Below are 25,752 nucleotides of genomic sequence, written 5' to 3'. Positions count from 1 at the left end.
CTTTAATCAACATTTTGATATCAACAATCGACCAAATGAGAATGCAATGTGAGACGGTTTGCTTCCAAGCGATTTTTTTTTTCTTTTTCCTGGAAATCTCGCTGCAAATTGCCCCGAGGGGCAGTTATTCAACTGTGCACTGAGGCCCTGACAGGACTGCAGTCTCACCCTCTCAAAGAGCTATTATTGTTCATTATAGCTCACACGTCACATGTGAGTTCCCGTTGCCTTTCATGTGAGCAATAATCCCGTCGAATTCATGCGGCCTTCGTGTGGATGAGGACCACATGTCTGCTGCAGCTGACCTCACACACTGACCTCACGCCGCGAGGGTCACTCAGCTGTTCTGGTGCACGTCGACTTCCCTCTGTGTTACTGTAGAACCACAAGGGATGGATTTACATTACAAAGGATGTCAATTAAAAATCGGCTTTGGGGTAAAGTGTGTAGTTCACACTGTAACTGTGAACTTTGTGTCTGTGGCTCAATCAGCAGTAAAGGACGACAGGCCTGTGCTGCAGCCGACCAGACTCCTCCCACGCTCTGAGTCAGCGCTCATTTAATACTTAATGATATAATTGCGATTCAGTTCATGTGAAAAGTTATAAAAGCCAACACATTTTTAATGAGGTGAGTCATCAAGACGACAGCGTACACATGAGAAGGTCACCGCTGCAACTTTAAAGCTCCTACACTTAATATTCTCATGTGTGCAAGGCGTCGTTCATAGTGATTAAACACAGACTTTTATCCTATTTCAGCTCATTGTTTTTGGTGTTCCAGCCTCTACTTTACTGCTTTGGTTCAATCTAGCCGCTCATTGTCGCGGTTTGCCCAGATGGACACTTTATGTTTGAACTTTTGTTTTATTTCCTGTTTTATTTTGAAATCCTCTTTTGTGTCTCATGTTAGGTTACTTCCTGTCTTTGTCCTGTTTCCCTCCTTTGTGTGTTACACCTGTGTTGGATCACCTGTGCCTCCCTTGTGTCTGTTTAGTCTCAGTCTGTTGAAATCCTCCAGTTTGTTTTCTTCCTGATGCCGAGATGTTTTCTCACCTGGTTGTTCGGATTGTTTTTCTTTTTTGTAAGTTTTTTCTTTCTCTTATTAAAAGCATCTTTTTCAACTTACACCTTTGTTTGTCTGCGTTTGGCTTCTGTATTTCCAGCCATCGTGACACTCTTGTATTGTTAGCAGCAGCTGCAGCAGCTGTTTTCAGCTCAGGTGAACCCACTGTGAACTTCCTGTCCCCTGCAGCGCTCTCACCATGTATCTGGAGAACAAAAGCAACCTGGAGATTGAGATGTCTCAGACTTCGGCCCAGGGTCACCAGGGCCGGAGCAGCCTGAGGTCACCAGAGGCCGTGGCGGGGAACTTCGGGGAGCTCCGTCTGCTGCAGGGCATCTCAGAGAGGAGAGACACCCAGAAGCTCCAGCAGTCTGCAGTGCTGCCCTCGGGACAGTGCGTCCTCCACAGCGAGGGCTTCGTCCCTGTTCGACAGGAGGACGGGTATGACTGTTGTTCTTTCACTCAAGCATTATTCGAGGAGAGCTGCTGTAGAGGCGAGTTAAATATCAGTGGGTCACTAGACTAACGAAGAGGCAGCCTTGAAAAGCTAAAGAAAGAAATAACTAAATATTTTGGCCAAAACTTTAGTTCCTACTGATAAAGTAAATATTTAAAAATGGGTCATGAATGAACACGTTGGTTTATAAAAAGACTAAAATCATTTCCTTGAATAGTTTGTCACTGTAGTTTTTTAGCAGATGTTTCTCAAACATTTGTTACGCTGGTGTGTTTCTATGGCGACAGGACGCTCTGTGTGGTTTTTCTTTTAGCTGTTTGTGGAAAATGATTGTGGGAAATAATTGACTGTGGTTTCGGGTCTTTAACAGGGTTAGATACTGTACGTTTAGAGTCTGCCTCCTCACGCCCGGCCTCTTTGTCAGAGCTCATGCAGTTTGAGATTAACCTCGTGAATATTCTGTTATTTCTACTGAATATTTAACCTTGAATCTGAAAATATAAATCTAAAGTTCTTCTCAAAAATTGAAATGGCATCAGATAATCAGAGCTCACGTCCACTGAGGCTCCAGGTTTAATAAAGGATAGAAAAGATCACTCTGTGGCCGCGCTTTAATGATCTTTGTTTTGGTCGGTTCAGTGTTTGTGTTTAAAGCTCTGCTGTCTACATGCTACAGGTTTTCCTCATGTGCCGATGAAGGATTAGCCCTCGTTCTCTCTCGTCACTGGGTTTTCTGGGGAAAAAAGACATAACACCAGTTCAAAGAATGCGAACCACACGTGCAGAATCATATTACACGGGCTGCGGTGGTCAAATCTTCCAGGGAATGTATGAGCATATGTGGAAAACCAGCAGACATTCGCACACACAGACAGAGTTGAAGTGTGTGTGGCTGTGGGTGTGTATCTCAGTCACTCAAGAGGCTGCTAATCTCAAGCCCGTGGCTGTGACGTTATTGGGATTTAACTGGGGAATTGTTTTTATTTCATGAACTCAGTCAAAGTTGCACATGACTGTACTACAGCTGATACTTGCATGTCTCCTTTGGCTCCGTGCACACATTAAACAAGGAGATGAGTTTGCAAGGACAAATACGTTATAGGACAGTGTGTAAGACGTGACATTTAACAATCACACAACAAATACTTAACGGAGAGATTCATGAAAAAGACAGTTGACCTGTTGCATGTAGCTTCCTGTTTAATCATAATAATAATAATAATAATAATAAAAAAGGACTGAACTAAAGGATGTTTGAACACAGACATAATGATGTATAGATTTGATTCATAGATTTGAACCAATTATTTGAAAATGGCAAAATAATGTGAAGGCATCAAAGATTCAGACTCTGCTTCAGAATTGGAGAAACTTTTATTTGAAACCAGGAGAGAATGTAATGGTTTCGTTTTGAGGTTTCAACTTTAGACTTTGAAGCTGCTATAATCAGTATTTTGACATCAGCAATGTGTCCAATAACTCTGTGTAATGTGAGCGGGGTCGATCATTGTGTCAAACTAAGACTTTTCATCCAACTCTGTAGTTACTCTGAGTTTCCAGCATCTTTTAGCTCATTACTTTGGTTTCACAGCGTGCGACGTAATGTGTGTTCACACTGTGCACTGCCTGTCCAGCAGCGAACAGCAGACACACAAAGTCAGAGAGAAGCCGGTGAACAAAGTGGAGAATTAAACAGACAATTATTTGTGTCAGGAATCAGCTGAAAGAGAGCGAGTACTGAGCAAGTGGCCGGTAACACAACTCCTGCCTAACACGTTCACAATATAAATTTAAAAAGTGATAATATGTCAGTGTTGTTTACAGTTTTCTGCTGCCCCCAAGTGGCCAAAAACCCCCAAATGTATATCAGTCGATGGAGGTTTAGTCGCCTCCATCGACTGTAAAACAACTTCATAAAGGATCTTAATAAAGCCAAGATGACAAAAATAGAAATTAACATCATATTATAAAGCCGCATGTAAAATAGCAAAAGGTGAAAAATAATAAGTTGTGCAAATTATAACCTATTTCCTGTTGGTCATTATTGTGTGTCCTGAAAAGACCTGGCTTCAGTTTGTGAGCCTCCTCTGCAGAGTCACATCCAGGCGACAGATCAGACCCGTGTCAGGGAAGGAAGAAGGCAGAAAACAGTTGTAGACACACGGTAAATCTCTTTATAGTTGTATAAGAGAATTGCAAAGGATTAATGCGGCAGAGTTCCCTAATGTAATCTACTCCTTTATCCAACACCCCTCGATTCAAAGCATCCAGCCGCCTGCTGTCTGCAGCATGTTGGCGACGCCTGCCAGACTCACCAGATAAACGCAGAACAACAATAGTGAGGCCTTAAGAATCCTTGAATCATCACCTGTAAAAAAAATGTCTCAAAACACCAAGATGCTCATAAACGATTGAAAACTTTTGAAGAAATAGAACTAATACAAAGCAGAAATGCAAAAATGCTGCAGAAGAGAGTGAAACCCTTTGACAGGCCGGGAGTAAAAGCCACTCAAGATTATCAGATTAGCTGGGGGGGGGGTAAAGTAAATAAATCCTAAAAAACAGCAGCTTTAAATGTATATGTGCTGCACATGTGTGAGTGAGACCCAGCTGCGAGGCTCCTGAGGGCCGCAGCCTGCAGGATCCTCAGGGACGCAGGGCAGCAGCAGGGTGAGCACAGACACTGTAATGATCTCCTCAGGTGTCAGGTCACCAGCTGCTCACCTGCAGGCTGAGAAAGGGTCTGGTAAACTGCTTTAACTGGTGAGTGACGGCTGGGATGTGCCAGCTGGGGGCTTCACCACTGGGGTCAGAGTTCATTGCTTTGTTTTTTTTTTAACTCATTGTGTTCCTTTGTATTTTGTTCCAGACACAGTTTCAGCGTGGTTAATATTCTCAGAGGAAAGACTAATTCAGCCAACCTGTCAGAGCGGTCGCCTCTGCTGAGATTCTCTCAAGATGACAGGTGAGTCGTTTCTCACGCGTCACATTAAAAAATCCTTTTTTTTTTTTTTTCAAATTTGTATTTGTTTCAAAATCATTGTTAGTTTGTTTGTTGACATGTTTATTTCATAACGTCACTTTTTGTCCAGAAAGTAACATGTGACCAGCCTCTTAGATTAAGCTAGCATGCTACAAGGGTAGTAGCTACTAGCTAGCTACTTAGCAGTTGAGTTCAGTTGGATGAGATGAGTAATTATAATAGAAGCCATATTATTTTACATATATTTCATTACTGTTAAAGAAATGGTTCAACACTGTGGGAAATATGCTTATTTGTTTTTCGTGTATGTGAGTGTGTGTGTGTGTGTGTGTGTGTGTGTGTGTGTGTGTGTGTGCGCAGAATGGTTTCAATTCAACTCATTCAATTTTCACATTTTACTTTTTAATGCATGTTTGTCATATACATATTTTGTGCATTATTTATATTTATTTCATCATTTATACATTTATCTATATAATCTTGACACTTCTGTGTATTTGATCTTCACTGAGGTATTTTGACTGACTTCAGTACAGATCACAGATCAGCTGTTTTTCTTTGAGGTTATCTAGTGTCGTCTGACTGGAGATTATGCATTTCAGTTTTAATATTTGATATTAGTCATGAATCTGAACATGCTCGCAGTGTTGTTTAATGAAATGGTTCAATTTATAACATCGCTGTACAAGCCTTCTTACACTTGCACAAAGCGTGTGACACTGTGATTACAGGTTTCTTCTCTCTCACAGACGTGTTTCAGAGCTTACATCGCAGCTCGTGTCCTTAATTCCAGTCCCGTGTTTGTTTCCATCACTGAAACTATAGCGGTTGATGCCCAGGCGATTGATTGACAATGATTATTCGTTTTCCAGTATAACCTACATGACCCTACATGACCCCAGCTTTGTTGGAGGAGAAGAGCCCTGGGACAACAGCGCCCTGGACCTGGAGAGGAGGTATCGACTGGGCAGCGAGGTCACCAGCCTTTCCCTTTCCCGCTCCAGCTCCTCGGAGAAGAGCGACCCTCTGGACAACCTCAACTTCAGACTCACCAGCAGTATGAAGTGAGAGCCTGCAGGTTGCTTTTATACATGTGACCCCTCATGGGAATTCTGACCTCTGTCAAACTGACCACCGTCCTATTTACAATCTTTTATTTTGTTTTTCAGATGCTGCTTCAAAGTCTCCAAAATTGCCACTATCTTCACTATTGTTGTTCTGTGCAGTGTAAGTGGATGAGTTTACATTAGAAAGAAATAGTTCAACTCTGTGGGAAATATGTTTATAATATAAAACAATATAATGAAACCATTCTGCACACATACCAGAACGGTATCAATCTTCCCATCTCACCCACTGAGTCAGGAGAGGGTTAGCTTAGCTTAGCTTAGCTTAGCTTTCAAATTAAAAAATACACTTGAGTATCTATAGCACTAGCTCACAGAAAGTCTACTACTCTTACACACACAACATTTACACAAAATGACCCACCGCACAATGGATATACACATATATTCTTATTTACTCAGCATCTCTGTCTGTAGTAAGAACTGTCTGGACAGACTGAATCATATGTTGAATGTATAATAATGAAATAAACTCTTGTGGTTTCAGCTGTTCTTCAGCATGTATCCGGATCGGGACAACCCCTGGAGGATGCTGGCGGTCTCTTCCACAGACAGTTTCTGTATCCTTTCCCTGCTGCGTTATTTTGGTATTTCAGATTATGCCATTAAATTAAAAACAAGAAGAAGTGTCCAAGAAGGTGCAGCTGTGTTTTTTATCCCACAACAGTCTCTATTAGGATTTAATCAGTGAATGCTGCATTAATTTGAGTGGTAACATCATTCAGGCACATTCAACAAGAGAGGATCCTATTTTCTTTACAGTGGTTTTAAAAACACGAGGATCAGTGCCCGGTTTATGAGGATTACTTATTCCTAAATGTCAGCTCCAAAAAGAAGCTGTCCACTCAGCTGTCAACATATCTGCATTTTTCTCTTGACGATCCGCTTCCCACAGCAATGAACCTGACGGACTTCCGGGACAACGCCCTGCTGAAGCTCCAGGTGGGAGGCCCCTTCACGGGAGGGATGATCGACCTCACCAACCAGGAGTACATCCTGATCCAGGTGGAGCAGGCCGAGCAGCCGGGACCGCGCAGGAGGAGGACTCAGCAGGTGAGAGCATCCAGGTGATGGGTGTCGCTGCATCGTCTTCTGTGACGCGTTGGTCAGTGAAAAGCTAACTCATCATTTATTGTGCTGTTTGTGAGCAGGTGATTCATAACTGGACCATTCCTCTACACGGTGAACGAAGTGACCAGATACTGATGACAAAAACCTTTGAGATGGTCAGCAGGTACTAAAAATGATGAGGTTTATTCATTCTTTTAATTTTCTCAACTCAGATTTATATTTTATTTCACTCTTTCCTCAGAGGTATTATTTCAAAACAAAGCGAAGTCCACAGTGCGTTGAGCTAAATGCTAACATCAGCATGCTAACACGCTCACAGTGACCATTTTAAGTTTAGTCTCATTCTAACATCTGCTTTTTAGCGCTCACACAAAGTAGGCTGCAGCTGGCGGGGAAGTCATTAGCTCTGCAGGTATTTCATCATAAATCAAAGTAAATTGATTGACAGCTTTCACTCCAAACAAAATTAACTAAACGGGTAAATGCACCAGGATTTACTTTTACACAAACCGAATGGATTAAAGCAGAGGTCCCCAACCCCCGGGCTCCGGACTGGTACCGGTCCGCACAGAAAGAATAAATAACTTACATTATTTCCATTTTATTTATTATCCAAGTCTGAACAATGTTTTATTTTGAAAAATGACTCGAATTCTCTCCGTTACATCCGTCTATGACTCACGTGACTCACTCTTGACACATGTCAAGATACTTGTCTCGGTCACGTGATACATTAACGCTAATATTAAACCCACAAGCTAGCAAAATGAGTAAAAATGCTAAGGCTAAAAAGCCATTCACTATTGGTGAAGAATAGTGGTAGAATTGGTACATTTTTCATGTACTTTATATTTGTTTTTTGTGGTGTATCTTATTTTGAAGGCACGTTTAAGCGTTACCATAGCGACCAGAGAGCGTTAGGGGGCAGAGAGGATGTTACTCTTATTACGTTTTTGGCGCATGTCAGGAGGACGCTGCTAATAAAGTTACATACAAGTACACAGTGGATTCAGGTTTATTATTATATTTACAAAATACCACAGTTTTTGTGTTGGTCTTATCATTTTATTTTGTTGTATTTATCCGCCACACTTTAAAGGCCGGTCCGTGAAAATATCGTCCGACATTAAACTGGTCCGTGGCGCAAAAAAGGTTGGGGACCGCTGGATTAAAGGACCAGTGTGTAGGATTTAGGGGGGAACTATTGGCAGAAATGGAAAAATAATGATTATATATCATATATACACTAAGAATTGTTCTTTAGCTTAGAATGAGCGCTTCATATCTACATGTGGAGGAGCCTGCCGTGTTTCTACAGTAGCCCTGAATGGACAAACCACTGCTAGATAAATCCTACACATTGGCCCTTTAAGCCTGAAAGTCGGTATGTTTTCCCTTTTTTTAGCTAATGTTGAAAGGCCCTCACATTAAAACTGTCATAGACCGTTATTTTGAGATAATCTTAGATAATCTTAGAAAACATTAATAACTCTGGGGAGGTGTTTACATATAAACATGAATAGCTGTATATTATAATGCAATCCAACACAGTAATCATGCACCAGAGACCAGCTTTGTGCAGCTTTTTTGTAAACACAATAGAAATGCGATAGAAGGGCTGTCGTAGCAACGGCACACATGAAGCAAATTTCAAAGGAACAATCAGAATTAAGGATCAACACCACAAAAAATTAAATGCATGTTACACAGTATATTTGTAGGTACCATAAATCATTTAAAAGTTGCTTAATTGACAGAAAATGCTTAACAAAAGACATGAGAACTAACTCCCCACTGAGGCCCCCTGGTGATAAAGAAAAACACTCGCCTCCATGTGCTCAACATCTCCAGTTCTCCTTTTTCTTCCTTAAATGTAATGCCTTGCAATTTATGTTGCATAATGCCACGGCATGATTCATTATTGTTCTTTTCTTGGGAGACAATACGGTATTTTGTCTCTGCCGCTAACCTCAACAAAGTTGCAAATATTACGTGACAGATTTTCTGACATTTTCTGTATGTATGGGAATGCTTATGCGTCATGAAAGATAAACACCCACATCTGTTTTACCTTCCTGCTGTTTCCTCCGCTGCACAGTGACCCCATCGTCATCACCATTCAGGCTTTCCTGCAGGATGATGAGGTAGTGCCTCTGTCCATGACCCACCAGTCGCTGTTCGTCAGCGTGGAGACACAGGTGGCCATCGCCGGAATCATCCTGGCCGGGGTCTACGTTCTAATCATCTTTGAGGTAAATGGCCCGTGATGCTCACGCTTTTCTGCGGATGACGAACGAGTTTGTGTTCAGTCTCTGCTGCACAGTGGGAAATGTGCAACATGGCTGGATTCAGAATTTAGATGCTTCAGTGTCAGGATCCTGGTTTCTTTATGTGCATACTGTCGCACTGTCAGGACTTACTGGGAAACTTGAATCAATCAGCACAGAACAGGTGTTTGTTTTACTTCATGAAACTTCTCCTGCCTGTAGAGACTGTGCTTGATTGACTCCTCTCTCACCCCTGTGTTAGGGCAGGACACCTGACCCTTTGTTAACCCCCACCCCTCATAGACTGCCGATGTATGATGTGTGTATTTTTGAAGGCCCTGGTTTTGGGATTTTTACAGGCTTTTTGATTACTGCAGAAAATAAGATCTGCGACAAACAAAACTTTTGTTCAGCAGGATAGTCTTCACAAATAAACACCACTTTTTATGATATTTGAAGCCTAAATACAATCGCCAGAAGTAAAGAGCTAATGTTAGGCTACAATCGAACTACAACGTGGTCACATGACTTTTGTCACTGCGCTAAACTTCAACTTGTAGTTTTGATTTACCTCTTGTACAAAAGCCTTTCCTCTGCGAGTATAAACCCAACGAGGATATTGAAACGGACCCGTGAAACGATCTTATTTTCATGTTTGGCTCTTTAAACGTCCTCGACATCCTCTGTAGTCTCATATACCACTCGTTAGCAACTGGCCTTTTTTAAGAGAGGTGAAAGCTTAAAGAAATCACGACTGACGTATTTTATGTCACAAAACAAAACTTGTTTCAGTCATCTAACCCAAAACCCATTCACCAAACCCACAGACTGCTGGATGACGAACACAGAAGTGATAAAATGCTAACTAACTCGTCTCGAAGCTCTATTTTTTCTTAATAGTGAAAGCTAAATTATCAATACCATGCCCTCGGATACTTATGAGAAGTTGTCATTTTACGTCATCATTGGATCTTTAAAAGGTGACGCACTGCATTGTGGGATAAATAGCAGAGAGTCGTGTGCCACAAATGGCAGACAGTAAACACAGAGCGCTATGTCGTAAACAGGAAGCGGCTTCAAGCTTTCCTACTGCAGCATAGCAACGTACTGTACGTCTGTAACTCTCATTTATCCCAGTCAGTGTTTGGTTTTAATCAGACAGGTTAATCTGCCTGAGTGTGATTTCAAAGTGTGAACTCGTCAGGGGTCAACGCCGCCGTGTCTGTGCTCCGGACGGGTCCATGCAGTGCGTGGTTATTCAGACATCAGCGGCGTGTCATCCGACTCTGTCCAGTCTCCCTCTGCGAATGTCTCACTTCCCCTCAAGAGAAGATTTGTTGCTCACAGTTAAATTTCAGTCTGATAAGAACCTGACACACGACTCTTAATGAGCGAGCACAAACTCTTTCTCTCACATTTAAGATGTTGTGATTTTTCTGTACGATAACTTTTAAAGAAAGGAATCTGTCAGTCTGTTAGTAATTGGGCGCCAGTTTTCTTATTTTAATGGACACTCCAGTGAAATGCTGTAGGAGAGGTCTGAGAAAGTGTTTTGTCATTCTTGACAAAAACTGGATGCTGCTGTTCATAGACATCCATTATCAGGTTTATTCAGACAAAGAAGTGTCTGAAAGTCTGCAGACTGTATGAATTATTATTATTTTGAGTGATGAGATGCAGTTTAGTGTTGAATGATTCAGCAAGGTTAATATGTGTTAAAGACAATGACTGTTTTGACAGAATTAACATGTGACATACAGAATAAGCCTTCCAATAAAGCTGCCTTACATGGAATTAGTTTATTACTTAATAATTGTAATAATTTAAGGTAAGGGCCGCAGATCCCTGCTGGTTCATTAGCCTCAGTATTTGCCAATATACATAAAGTGACCTACTTTCCTGCAATCTATTGCAAAGGAATAAATGTCAGAGGAGCAGCCCGGCTTTCTGATAACCCATCCATGCTTATCACAGGCCTCAATTTTCAATAATGGGATGCGTCATACATGAGAGTAGAGATGGAGCCTGGTGGAGGAGAGCGGCTCTGAAGTGCATCGTGGATTTGTGTGTAATATCTCCTTGAAGCTCTGTGCTTCTTGACACAGATGAAAGTGACATATCAGCATAGACCTGGTGGAGCACAAGCCTCAACAAGATTTACTTGACTCACTTAGATTTTTTGGAATTGTCTTTTTAAATTTAAAAATGTCACTCAACCAAAGGTAAATAAGGAGTTTGACCCACTGTAACATTAGCTTGTTTGAAATGTTGTATTTGTATGAGTGAGAGAGAGTGAGTTTATTTATAACTATATCAAAGTTATAATATTTAAATACTAGCTTTCTTCAATTCAGAGAAATTACATTTGATTCTTGTTTGGATTTTCAGATTGTGCATCGTACTCTGGCCGCCATGTTGGGCTCTTTAGCAGCCTTAGCTGCTCTGGCTATCATCGGTGATGTAAGTCTCTTTTCCTCTCCTAGTTTAGTGAGCTGTGTAAAAAAGAATGATAAAGTGATTCCTAGAAATACTTATTTAATCTTAATTATATATTTTTGTCAAAATATTAGTTGATAATCAGATTGAAATTAGCAGGAAAGTGAGTTTAACAGCTGGTAGTTAGCTAGCTAACCTAGCTAATTGGAAGTAGGTTTAATTGGACAAGTAACGCTAACATTAACTGTGAAAATATCTTTGCTTCTGATACATCTTTTTCCGATGGCAGTATTCAGTCATATCATATGATTTGCATGTTGAACAAGGCTGGGTTTTTAGCTAACTTCTTTCTGGTTGTGGTTCCTAATCAATGGAATCAAAATGGCTGCCATGTTTCGTTGTTGTCAACATGTTGTTTACAAACTTCTGTCTCCCACAAATAAAATCAAAGCCCAGTTTTTTCAGTTACAGATGTCTGTAAAGAAACTGAAAATGTTACTTTAACAGCGTTTATAATCTAAGATAAACTGGAAAAGTCAGGTGCATAATGCTTGGTTCAAAAGTCAGTGAAATATCACATCTTGGAAAATAGTTTTCAAAGTCCTAACCCAGGCAGGGAAAGCACAGGTGTAATTAATAACACTAATTATGTGTTCCAGTTTGAGACACTTCAGTGGAGCAGGGCCATCGTTTATGTTGTTGTTTGCACCTGTGCTTTTCCTGCAATAACAACTCAAAATGTTTCCTGTGGAGAAAGACCAATCGCATCTGAAGCACCGCTCCGATACAGTTACAACAAATACAGTGTATAAACTTGGCAGAACGTTTGGTTCTGTGCTGGAAATTACATTTTTCCTGATCTCACCCAGAGTTTTATGTGTTTGACACTAATTTATTGACTCTTGACTTTTCCTTTTTGCCTTTTCCTCACAGATCTGATCATAAACTCGCTGTCAAATCGTGTTAAATGTTGATGATGTTCTCTGTCTCCGTCCACAGCGACCCAGTCTGGTTACTGTGGTGGAGTGGATCGATTATGAGACACTGGCTCTCCTGTTCGGCATGGTGAGACTCATAAAGTCAAAGATGTTGCTTGTATGTTCATTTACTCAACAAATCTCTTTTGGGGACAGAGTAGTTTTCAAGATTTCACACAGAAAAATCTTTATTTTCATATTTCTGGGAGTTTTTACGTCTCAGTCTGACGTCTTAACTTCAATTTATGCCTTTTCTTCCCGTCCTGCCCAGCTACTGACGGTGTAGCCTGTTTCTACAGGGGCAAGGGGAGAATGACAACATAAAATACTGTCTCCATGGAAACAAGCATGTTCTGCAGTCTGGCATAAAAGTGAAGAGTGTGTCTGAGAAGTTTGACTGAAAACAATTTGAATTAGCTTCATATCTTTAATGAAAATTCTGTTTCAGATTTGAGGTTTTTGCACGTGCGCTCACTTCCTGTCATAACGCCGCTGGTATGATGATGAAGTAAAAAGAGATTCCTAACAGATTTTTCTCTCCTGTTTGTTACAGATGGTGTTAGTGGCCATTTTTTCAGAGACGGGCTTCTTCGATTATTGTGCAGTGAAGGTGAGACGGCTGTGTTTATAATAATGACGGGTCCAAGCACTGACAGAAAAGTCTTTTTAATATCAGTAAATGTGAACGTGGCCTCCTTTGGTCCCACGTGCACGTTTACCTTCCACCTTGTGGCGTGTTGGGAGTTGACCTTCTGGTTTTCAGGCGTCAGGCTTTGAGCTATTTCTGAAATGAACTCAAGCACTCAAACGTGACGAGTCCGCACTCTTTTTCTGATGACTCATCTGACACGGAGAGATAACCTCACAGGGTTTGGTTCCTTTCTTTACACCTTGACCCAAATATACAGGCACTATAAAGGACGGTTTGAAAGTGGGTCCAGACTGTTTAATGAAACAGACAAATGTGTTCTTTTCTTATCATGAAAAGAATTATTATTCTAACTCCCCTCAGCACAAACCTAAGGACATAACCTTGTATCCTCATGCCTGTGAAGGTAATTTTGCTTAAGGATTGTTGTAGTAAAACACTGTGGATCTGCAAACGATAAAGAATTGAACATTCTCAACTTTTACTCTCTAGCAGCAGGTAAGAGTTTCCTGCCGTCAGAAACGCAGCTCTGGTGATGATCAGGTTTAATCCTGAACCGTCTTTTGCCCTTCAGGTGCAGAAGCAGAACGGGGGAGATCATGCAGGCTCATGAATTTTAAGTGCGAGTCGGACATGGGCAGGCACTTCAAATTAAAGTACCTTTCTTAGCCACTCGCATGGGGTTAAGACTGGTGTATATTATATGGCTATTTTGGGAATCGGAGTACACTGCCTCTCCTAGTACTACTGCTCGTAATAGAAATTTGGCGTTCAGGTATCATTTCTGGTTTCATTATGACTTGATGCTTGGTGTGATGAAAGCTCGCTGCCGCTTTGACTCGGTAGCTCTCCCTCCCACACTTGCACCGGGAAAGCATCAAGATGTCCACTTAATGTGGTCGTTCATTTCCATTAACACCGACTCATCACCACGTCTTCTTCTCTCGCCGTCTCTGCAGGCTTACCAATTATCCAGAGGAAGAGTGTGGCCTATGATCATCATCCTCTGTCTCATTGCCGCCATTCTCTCCGCTTTTCTGGACAATGTGACCACCATGATGCTCTTCACCCCCGTCACCATAAGGTACACGCCCATCCATGATCTTGGCTGCTTATCCCAGCTCACGGCGGGCGAGAGGCGACGCACACCGGAGAGACAGACGACTGTTCACGCTCATTTAGCTACGGGCGTAAAGAATCGTTCAAAGCTTCCTCCTCATCAATAAAGAAACACACTCTGACATCAGCGGACGTTACACTAAGCTAACTGATTCACTCGATCTCGAATGGATGTATTTCCCAAATGTAGATTATTTCCACAGATATTTATCCTCCCTGCTGACTGGTTGTAGTTTGTGTTTAACTGTTTACACTGTCAGAACAGAATAACACTAAATGAGCTTTAGTCGCCTCTACAACTTTCCTACAACATAAATCAACTATATAAGCAGCACAGTGTCTCTGTTATCAGCCACTGAAATGAATCCGTACTCTCAACCATTATTAAACTCTCTTGACTTCACTTTAAACTAGACACCTGATTCACAAAACTGCTCTAATTTGTTCCGGGTCCAGCAGCGTGGACGTCCTGCACAGCCACAGTGTTAAAGACCGATGCTTTTTGTCTTCCAATATCCTTTTTATTTTTTATATTCCTGTATTTATTTCTCCCACCCGCTGCAATCTAATCGGGGCTAAAGGGCTTTTCTGTCTCTATCTGATTTTGCAGGTTGTGTGAGGTGCTTAATCTAGACCCCAGACATGTCCTGATTGCAGAAGTAATCTTCACCAACATCGGCGGGGCCGCCACAGCTGTCGGAGATCCACCCAATGTGATTATAGTATCAAACCAGGACCTGCGCAAAGAAGTAGGCACTTTCACAGCTCTCCACCTAAACTTGCAATAATATACTGTAACAGATCAGACTGGTGTAATCTGACACATGAACCACGTGATGCTCATCATGACCTGCGTGTAACAGAATGATAATAAGATGAAGGGAAACATGTTGTTTTGAGGTGTAGAAACGGTCCAGAACTGACAGCAGGACGATGAGCTGAGGAACACGTCACCTGAAATCCTTCCTCAGGTGCTTTCACCTCCAGCCCTTTATTTATCTCATGTTTTTGTGTTTGTTGTTGGTTAATCAACTCGTCCACAGGGACCGAACAATTAACATTCAGGGACTTTGCAGCTGAATGACATTTCAGTTTTGTGTTGGCAGATTCCGAAACAGTCACGAAGGTCACTGTCACGATGAAAAGATAAATGATCAAGACTTTTCCTCATGAGTTATTGTGTTTGTATTGATTAGCTTCACCCTCGTTGTCTATGAAGTGGAGGATTTTTGTACCAGAGGAAGTAATCAGACTCACAAGGTTCCTCTAACTGTGACCTCGTGTGTTTTAAACTGGCAGCTTGATCAGCACCTCGCTCCTCAGTCTGCTTTTTTAAAATCTCGTAGTGTGTCATGCCATGACGAGGCGTTTGGGTGATCACGAAAGAAGCATCACTGCAACGGCTTATTATTCCAAACAACTCCGCGCCGCGACAGACAGCAGCTGCAGCGGCGCCACTTTAGATCTCCGCTAAACAATATTTTGATATTAACATGAAATCAAATGACTCCCTGCGATGTGACGGAGACTTTGATGCTGCCGGTGTGACACACACCTCTGCAGCTTTCTGCTTTTGGGCTCGTTAGTCTGGATTTCCATTCTGCCGGGTGGCAACAAAGAGGAAGGGGAGGTCCATGATGATGTGTGCTGTTTGCTGAAGATGTCAGTCACCAAGTGATGATGAAGTGATTTTAGGTCGGACACAACATAACCTAAGTAACACACACTAAATGACACTACAAAATATCTCTCACACACACACACACACACACACACACACACACACACACACACACACACACACACAAATATCAAGGCGTTCCAGCAGTTAAAATATGACAGTGTAGAGAGATTGAATCTAGTTTTGGTCAGTCAGAGCTTCTTGATGCCCCCCCCAAGAGCGTGCAGCAACAAGCTGTTGTCAGCGTGAACTGAGATCTCACCAAGTGTGTCCGTGAGGGAATCTCAAACGGCTGCCACATTCACTTTGCTCAGACTCGTCGGTTCCACCTGCTGCTGGCGGGTGAATCTCAAGAAAAACACAAACACGTTGCAAATTTTTAAAAGATTTCACAGTTTGTTCTGAAAAAGTTTCACAAATTCAAGTGACAGAGCAGTGGAGCATATTTACATGGAGGTGAGGTGCGTTATAAAAACATGGTCTTTGATTCACGGTGTAATAAGTTGTGTGATTACGTACATGACGTGCTGTTGCAGACAGTGTATTCACCTGTTATAACCTTTACTTTGCATCAACATTTGCGCCGCACGTACAGACATTTGCCCGTATGTTACGGATACGCACCGTGGATAAACTGAAAGGTCTGTGTTTGCTGGGTTGTACAGGTGTTATCTCTCTTTATACAGCTGTGAGTCCTGACCCTTTTGTTTCTGCCGACGTGCAGGTGATGAATCATATTTTTGCCGCTGCTGTCGTAAATCACAAGAATTTAAAATGTCCAAAACGGTTTGGAAAAGAAAATTGTAACGGTCTGGCCCCAACTTTTCACACTGTTGCTTTAGCAGTTTTCTCTCAGTCAGATGTTTGTAACATCCGTTTTTAGCAAAAGTCACACGCTTCGTTGAATCATGTCTGATGTCTGTGTGGAGTCAGAGTTCTTCCCCTTCCTGTCACTCTCTGTGCTCACCTGCCAGCGCACACAGCGAACCCCCGTCTCTGGCTTTAGTCTCCGACTGAACTCGTGAGAGAGACGTCTGTCTGTCCGTCTGTCTGTCTGTCTGTCTGTCTGTCTGTCTGTCTGTCTGTCTGTCTGTCTGTCTGTCTGTCTGATGCAATAATGTGTGAAACCATGTAACTGAACACGCAGCTCTTTCCCTCTGCTGGACAACGCACCTCAGACAGACAGACAGACAGACAGACAGACAGACAGACAGACAGACAGACAGACAGACAGACAGACAGACAGACAGACAGACAGATAAATAAATAAATAGATACATAGACAGACAGATATAGACGGACGGACGGACAGACATTATAAATTAACAATATTAATTAAATGAGTCCACATTATGTTTCTGTGCGTCTCGTTCTCGTGGACGTGATATCTCAGTCACTCTGAGGGAATTTCATCTGGCACCAACATTCACTTGGACTCAGAGATGAACGAAGGTCAAAGGTCAAAGGCCGTAACTCACAAAATTCATTACATTAATTATGACACAATTGAATCCAAATGTCTGCCAGGGTAAAATGAAGTGATGACATTTTATATACAGATGGTCAAACTGGTCACTGTGACATCATAATGTTCTCGTGCTGTAGCTCAGAAACGGGAGTTAGTAAAGTATTTCCTGCAACTGCACATTTGATGACACATGTTGTGTATTATATATTGACATTGGGGCTAGATTGAAAATGATTGCACCTAACATTATGATTCTCTATCACCCCGTCATATTCTGAAAAGCCATTTACAGACAGGTTGTCCTCTGTTGTTCAGCTTGTGGGACGGAAAGAGTAAATAAACAGCATAAGGACAATTTAGTGAGTTAATCAGAGCAGCCTGTCGCTGTCTGAAAAAGGCGCTGACACGTAGGCTCGTCTCATAACCTTCGCTCTCCTTATACTCAGGGGGCCGTAATGTTACATCACTGGAAGACATGACATTTTCCCAGCTGCTTGATGTGGCATCTGTTCGCTGCGTGTGACATTTCAGCCCTCGCGGGTGCAGCGGTGTGCGGTGTCCTCCGGTGTACAATAGCTCCTACGGCACCGGGCTCCCGCGCCGATCCTGGCTCCGTTTCCCTGGTGACTGAATCGCAGGGATGCAGAGGAACGCTGATTCGGTTGTGTCTGCTCCCTGATAAGCACGGCTTGCAAGTACACGCACAGTTTGCTCGCCTGTGTGTTTGTGGCGGGGGGGGGGGGTTTCAGGAGAAGTCCAGAGATAGTCAGAGTGGCTCAGATGTGAAGTGTGTGTTTAGGTGATTCTGCCTCTCATCAGCGTGTCCTTGTCTTTGATTTGTCACGGAGCGAGGTAGCACGGCTCACACCACCTTTTGTTATCATTTCACCGAGGGACTCTGGTGACTCTCCCTGCCAAGTGGATCTCGTCCAATCAGACAGAGGAGTCTTTGACATTGGCTCTGAAATACGGACACACCAGGGTCACAGCTTACAGCTGCAAACAGAGATACATGACGGCGGCAGACACACAGACTTGGACTCTGTAGCCGTCAGATTTGCTCTGTGGTGCCCTCCCGCTGTTCCAGAGATGTGCTGGACTGAGACACAGTCTTTTTTGGGTCTCTGCTTTGAAGCTGGACATGAGGCTTACACAGGACTTATGAAGATTTTCAGCAGGTTTGCATGAGCAGCTGGCCTGAGCCCCACCAGGCCGCCCCGAGGGCCACAGCAGACTGAGAGAGCAGGTCTCTGTGGAGGCGTGAATGAAAGAGGAGTCAGAGTTGTACCGGGTGATGACATCTGATTGGTCTCCGCTCTGACGCTAGTGCATAATTGATGAGATGTTTATGATGTTGCACACCTCCCACAGTATTCCTCTTGACACTTGATTGGATACTAATATATGATATTTCAGATAATTCAGGTCATGCGAGACGATATCGTCATCTTTGTCAAACGCTGGCTGATCCTGCAGCATGCCTCCCTGCACCTCCCCTCCTCTCCCTCTGTCTTACACTTTTGTTGCAATTGTGAATTGCAAATCCTGCAGAGGTCACTATTAACCAGTTTTATCACTCAATATCTGTAGTTGCAATTCTTCATACTGTGCAAGTAAAGAAAAGAAAAAAGAAAAAATGGTATGAATCACTCACGGCATCTTAACGGCTTAAAATTAGAGGATTTGTCATTTAGAAATGGTATGTTCTGCAGATGATGTCCTACAAGAACACATTTCCAGTAATGGATGAAAATTGTTTTCTTTGTAAAGGATTTGCTCTCAATTTGGAGAACAACCTCAGGCGGGGGCTGCTGTTTCTTACTCATCCAGGAAGAGAGATGGCAGCGCCCGGTGCATCTGAGAAAAACCTTTACGATGCAATTATCGCCGCTCCTTTGTCTGCAACAATCAAATTATTTGCTCTTTTATGTCCTTTTCACAGGCTCAAATATGAACCTTTTTTATTGATTATAATCCCACTTAATCCGAGCAAGTACGCTGTAACACGTCTATTCTTTGCCGAACGTAAGGAACTGTAATTACCTGAATTACTGCATTACACTGACATGACGTACAGGTCAGAGGTCAAATGCACCCGTTTGCATCCTTATATTTTTATCTCAGATTTATACAAAATAATACAAATCAATCTATGGAATGTATGAAATGTTGATGAAAAGACTGTGTCGTCTAACAGAATATCGTCGTGTCTTTTACAGGGGATTGATTTCGCCAGTTTCACCGGCTACATGTTTCTTGGAATCTGTCTGGTCCTTGTCTCCTCGTTTCCTCTCCTGCGGATGCTCTACTGGAACAAAAAACTCTACAACAAAGAATCCATTGAGATAGTTGGTGAGGTCAAATAACTTTTCATAAATTTTCTGTATAGATGATGAGTGTTTTGAAGTGATGAAGGGTGCTGTCGGGGAGAGGAAATATCACGTGGTCGTGGACTTGAGACAGCTGTAGATGTCTATTCTGAAGGTTTTTTAACTCATTACTTTGAAGTGTATTAACGCGTCATCGATCCATAATGAAACCTACTCACCCTCCAGGACGATGCACTGACCTCCATAGAAACCTAATTAACTGTGCATCAAGACTCCAGCCCTCCAACTCCCAACATATGATATATAGAGGCCTCTGAATTGAAGACTGTGCCCCCTGTCTCAGGTCATTTCCACAGTATTTCATTTACATTGTCCTCGTCAGACGACCCTGATGAAGCATTTCTGAATCATGGTGAAGTTAATGCGAGGGAGGATCTCTTACAGTCGTAATCTACGGTGTTATAAATGTATGTCCATGTCTACAGCTGCTTTTCAGGATTTTTTGTTTTTTAAAGCTCAAATTTGGTCTCACATGAGTTTAATTGAAGCGTTCATGGTGAGAGACCAAGTTCAGCGTCATTAACCGGAGGCGAGAGGCCGGAACACTTTCACCTTTCGCCTCGTTCGCCGGCTCCGCTCCCGTCGAGCCACCAGACGCCACACGGCTCATCTCAGAAAACCCCTTTTCCCTGATGTTCAGCTGATGGGCTTTGTGTAGTTGGCAGTGAAAACACTAATTCACTTGGCCGGAGAGGAGCACAGGCCTGCTGCTGCTTGGTTTCAGTGTTACTGCACAATGTGTTTTTGTATGAATGATTCAGCTGATCCGGCACAACGCCGCCTCTTTATATGAATAAATATCAGCGTTCCCACGGGTCCTTTAAAAGTTTGAGAATTTTAAAACAAATAGAAATAAAAATCAAAGCCTTGAAAGTTTTTGAAAACATATACAGTCTGTTTAAAAATAGAAATATAAAACATCGTCACTGTGACACAGAACAGCTGAAGAGCTTTCACACTTTCCCTCGCCTTAATTGTTCGGTGTACATTGATTTATTTGTGGCGGCTCGCCACAACATCAACATCGAGCGCCGCCATATTGATTTAGTATTTTCTTACTTTTTCAAATGGGTAAAATCTTATATCATTGTAGAGCTATGTGCAGCACACTGATTCCCTCAGCCCCTTCCCTCCCTCTCTCTTCCTCTCTCTCTATCTCTCTCTCTCTTTCTCTCACACACACAAAAGCACATTGACAGTGGACCATCTGTCATCGTCGGAGTGGCCTTCAGGAGCACCAGGAGAAATCCTGCTGCATCAGTTGGCCGCCAAAAATAAAAATCCATTAGGTTTTTACCGTACCGGTCTGTGTCTTTACCGGCCCCAGGCTCGCTGGCCGTGTTGGCGTCTGTGTATTTGAAAGTATTTGGCCTGGAAAGTGCTTGAAAAGTCCTTGAATTTGATGTTTAAGAAAGTACGGGAAACCCTGAGTTATGCATTAACAGAAAATACTTATTTTCAATTATTATTAATTGTTAATTATTATTAATTAATTATTTTAGCAGTCTCTGAAATGTTGATGCACTGTTGAGAGGTCGGGAGAGTAAGACCCTTTTAAAAAGAATAAAAACCGTAGGTTGTGTTTCGTTTGGATGGTAACTGTGTCCTCCATCCTTGGAACTATTATGTGCCTCTGCCGTCTTCGCATGTCAGACCCTGGGGATGTAGATAATGGCCAAACAATGTGATGTGAGGTTGTTAACAATTCTTCCAGAGACACAGTCACTTCTTCTTATCAGTGTTTACTCCCAACACCGCAGCGTTGCTCCTCTGGGAGACCCTCAGCGGGGGATCATTAAAACAGAGACCACCTTGCTCCCCGGTCGTCACCGCCCTGCTCCTGTTTAAGGAGCGAGGAAGGCCGACTGTTGGGAGCTGTTGCCGTCACACTGAGCTCCGGGCAGATTGAAGGAAGCTGCTGTCGATCACTGTGGTGACCGTTCAGTGTTGTCCTGGTAGCTCATCTGAAAATCCCACCCTGTGGTGTTTCTGCTTCTCCCCGCCAGCCCGGCCCGCCGAGGAGAGCGTGCAGCTAAATCAGCTCAAAGCCCCTGCCACGATTTGGTAATTGTGCAGATTCGCTTACAGGAATGTTTTTTTTTTTTTTTTTTTTTCCTGTGCCAGTTAGATCCTATTAAGGTCACCTAGCAACCTTCCTGAAAAAAGGATGGCACCTCCTGATATCTACACAGGCGTCCAGCTCCCTCAGGCTGTATCTCTGCTGCAACATTGCCTGTTCCTGAGCTGGTCAGTGTGCCGTCGCCCGGCTGCATTAGTCCCTCTGTGGGGGCTCGTAGCATATTGACCGAAAACATCTTAATATCCTCAGCTGCAGGAGCTATACCAAGCAACCCCCACTATAAACATGCTATGTAACGCTACAGAGCCTGTAGCCACTACCACTATACAGTCTGTGCACAAAACAGATGGCTTTCTCTCCTGCTCTGTGTGTCCTGTTCCTCCAGAACTCAAGCATGAGATCCTGGTTTGGAGGCAGACGGCTCAGCGCATTAACCCCGCCAGCCGAGAGGAGACAGCTGTGAAATGCCTCCTGATGCAAAAGGTCCTCAACCTGGAAAGTCTGCTCCGCAAGATGATGAAAACCTTCCAAAGGTTAGAAGAAAAATCACTGAAAAATCTCAGAGAAAGCTTTTTTTATCACGTCTCACAGAAACAAGTTTTCTTTACTGTTCTGCATTTTCACACAACGATCCACCTTCATTGTTTCTTACGGTTCTACGCATTAGTGGTGCATTACATTGTGTTAATGAGACAAGAAATACAGTTTTCATTATAATATTGTTGATTGGACTTCCAATGTACTGTATGCTCAGAGTCCAGTTTAGATTATTTAATGGTTTAAAACAAGAGAGCTACACAAAAATAACCAGAGAAAAACATGCAGAAAACCAAGAATAGTTTCTGCTTTTGTTCCTTCGTGCTATCAACAACATGGAACAGACAGATTCAGTATGTGTTCATGAGCGGCCACCAGAGGCGCCATTTCCCATGATTTAACTAATATTTCTGAGCTGTTAAGAAAGTGATTTGTCTACGATTGAATGTTTCTTTTTTCATTAAGAACTCTGAGAAATTGAAATGAATGTTAGATTGAAATGTTGCCGTGTCCTTACAGACAAATTTCTCAGGAGGACAAGAACTGGGAGCAAAACATTCAAGAACTGCAGAAAAAGGTAAGCTTTCATACTTCACCTCAGACATGCTCCTCGCCCGCCCTCACTGCGCTGCATTGATGTTATCTCAGTAATGAAGTTGGCCTAGTCTTTGAAAGTTCACATTAGACAAATGATTCCAGTTGCGTGATAAAATCTGCTTTTGTTCCCCTTTTCAAAAAGAAAATATTTTTCTCCTTCACAGCACAGAATAACTGACAGAGTTCTCTTGGTGAAGTGCGTGTCTGTCCTTGCCGTGGTGATCTTCATGTTCTTTCTCAACTCCTTCGTTCCCAGCATTCATCTTGATCTCGGTAAGCGCCACACTATCTCATTACTGTGCCGTCCTTACAGCCCCGCCGGGTGGTTATAGGTTCTGTCATGTAATTATGAACCACAGCTTCCTCTGTCCTTGCATTTGAAATGAGACCAAATAATGGGCTGACTAGCAAAAGCAACCAACAAATTACATGGGTACTGAGCTGCATTTACACCCATCACATTATATCTATTCATCTGCTGCAGTTTCAGACCTGTTGATGAATAATGTTCCAGTGAAACTACAATAGGCCTTTTGATATGAAGTGTGAGCTGAATGCAAAAACATTTTTAAAGTTTCTTCGGCAAAGAGCTACAGACACACAAAGTACACGTGATAAGATCAGACAGCTAACAATGCAACGCGACATTGGCAGCCAGATGAGACTGTCACACACACACACACACACACACACACACACACAATCAATGGCTTACTTTCTTTTCAGTGAAAAACCCGAGTTTTAGTTTTTACTTTTATTTATTTTTTGCACAATTTAAAATGCACAGAAAATGAACAAAGAAAACAAAAGCCTAAGTAATGTTGAAATATCCCAAAATTCAAATTGAACATACAAGAAAATAACATGACCACATATAAATGATGAGAAACTTATAAATTCAAAATATATACAATAAAATGAACTGCAATATTAACAATAATATAAAAATAAGAGCAGAGAATGTGATGTGTATGAGTTTAACTCCATGAGCAACAGTAATAACATGTCAGTATGAGCAAAAGAAATAAAGCATTAACACACAGAACAGTTATAACAGTTATAAAGCGACATATTAATACACAGTTGGTGGTGATCAATAAACTGAGCTAATGCTAACAAATCTACTGTTACCTAAATGTTTTAAGGAGGGCGTTGTGGTGGAGCGGTCACTGTCAGGTTATAAAGGACGTCTTCAGTCAGTTTGTAGCCAATCATAAAACAATGTTATAAAGATGCTGCTTACATATTGAGCATGTTATAAAATCAGGACATGTGGTGACACTTCTGACTGTGATGTCACCGGTAAGTGCTCGGGAGGCGACCTTAACGGGCGACTCATTAATGCCATCACAATCCCTTAAATGAAGATGGCTGTCTTCATACACACTCTGTCATCCCTCCCTTTGCTGCCGAGGCCACTCAGCCACCGAACACGCTCAGTTAATTACAGGTGCTGCTCGGGTTACCTCTCTGTGACATTTGTTAAATGGGAATGACCCCACAGCAGCGTGTCGGCCGTCTCCGCGGAGGGATAGGCGCCTGTCCAAACACGGCTTTCATTAACGCATGCAGGTCACAGTCAGAGTCTGTTCATTCACAGCTGTTTAAAAGCGGGAACCTCATTAAAATTTCATTAACATCACAGGGTAAGATTTAATTTCAGTCTTATTATTACCTGGTCATTTGATCCCTATAATGTGTCTGTGTGAGTTTCAACTGCGGTTTGGACGAATCCTTATTGATCCCTCGGCAGAAATCAGGGAAGTGATGCAGAGAAACTCAGTGAAAACCTCTTAAAAAAAAACCTGTGTAGATTGTAAATATGGGAAAGAAATCATTAAACTCGTTTAGAGTTTTAGAGGTGTTATTTATTATTTTACAAATTATTTCTGTAGACATTTATTTATTCTTAAAAAAAAAAGTATTGGTTTAAATCTTTAGCAAAGCAAAAAGTTACCTGAAATATCACAATCCCAAGATATTCTCTTCATCTTTTGGTTTTAGCCTCGTGTTCATTTACTTCGTTCTGTTTACCGTAAAGACAACTGTGATGAGACGTTCATCAGAGCACATTTACTCTCTCTGACACTGTTGTCTCACATATGATGAGTCTGTCATAAACTGTTCACACTCGCCTAAAAGCTCTTTTTAATTGGAGAGCTCTTTAGGTTTGTTATCTACTGCCTGTTTCTGGCCCTGTTCACTGTGCAGTCAGCTTCAGGGAATATCAATGTAGTGAGGAAATGTCCTCTGCTGCTTGAATGAATCATAGAACTTTGTAATGTTTAATTGGCTGTTTATTCTGGGTCCCTGACTTAATATCTTACCACTTACTACATGTAAAACTATGAGAGGGAATTAATTATTAGTTATTTATTCCTAACTAGAAGAGAAGACAATGACTAAATACTGAAGACATACTCAGAGGTGCACCTCAAATAAGTAAATTAAAATAAAATGTTGTCAAACTCATGTAACTGCCATGAGCAGCTTTATCAATAGAAATAAAAACTATGTACAAAAATCATACTGAACTTTATAATGAGTATATGACATTTAACCCACAAACACCCACAACACACATCAACAGTATATCAGACTGAATGCAACACTTGGTACTTGGACTCTGGTAAAAAGTTTTTTAAGCTTCACTGACCGGCTCTTTGTTTCAGCACTTTTACTTGTTTGAACTCTTCTCTAAACTCTGAAGATAAATGTTAACAGGATCTTCAGTACAACTTTATATCTCAACCCATAGAGTATATATAGTTTTGGACCAGTAGATCATAGTATCATCTGCATATAAATTGAACATGACATTTTGGAAGTCATTATTAATAAAACAGTG

At 42.0% G+C, this 25,752-nt stretch overlaps 1 protein-coding gene across 1 annotated transcript in view; it reads left to right on the top strand.

The window, feature by feature from the left end:
* The first annotated feature begins 1,260 nt into the window (after positions 1-1,260).
* The window catches only part of oca2 (oculocutaneous albinism II), a 42,954-nt gene continuing 18,462 nt past the window's right edge, over positions 1,261-25,752 (top strand). Inside the window, exons 1-17 of the mRNA XM_056378840.1 lie at positions 1,261-1,506; positions 4,392-4,487; positions 5,378-5,569; positions 5,675-5,732; positions 6,120-6,192; positions 6,528-6,685; positions 6,784-6,866; positions 8,802-8,955; positions 11,359-11,430; positions 12,406-12,471; positions 12,937-12,993; positions 13,992-14,116; positions 14,762-14,900; positions 19,520-19,652; positions 22,156-22,303; positions 22,827-22,884; positions 23,069-23,177. Of these exons, the coding sequence (XP_056234815.1) occupies positions 1,265-1,506; positions 4,392-4,487; positions 5,378-5,569; positions 5,675-5,732; positions 6,120-6,192; positions 6,528-6,685; positions 6,784-6,866; positions 8,802-8,955; positions 11,359-11,430; positions 12,406-12,471; positions 12,937-12,993; positions 13,992-14,116; positions 14,762-14,900; positions 19,520-19,652; positions 22,156-22,303; positions 22,827-22,884; positions 23,069-23,177 (1,963 nt within the window). The 5' untranslated portion in view covers positions 1,261-1,264. The remainder of the gene's footprint in view (positions 1,507-4,391; positions 4,488-5,377; positions 5,570-5,674; positions 5,733-6,119; positions 6,193-6,527; positions 6,686-6,783; positions 6,867-8,801; positions 8,956-11,358; positions 11,431-12,405; positions 12,472-12,936; positions 12,994-13,991; positions 14,117-14,761; positions 14,901-19,519; positions 19,653-22,155; positions 22,304-22,826; positions 22,885-23,068; positions 23,178-25,752) is intronic.

The sequence above is a fragment of the Seriola aureovittata genome, chromosome 6 (genome assembly GCF_021018895.1).
Source record: "Seriola aureovittata isolate HTS-2021-v1 ecotype China chromosome 6, ASM2101889v1, whole genome shotgun sequence".
Taxonomy (NCBI): Eukaryota; Metazoa; Chordata; class Actinopteri; order Carangiformes; family Carangidae; genus Seriola; species Seriola aureovittata.
The sequence above is the reverse complement of the archived record's forward strand: the minus strand, read 5'-3'. Positions and strand labels throughout refer to the sequence as shown.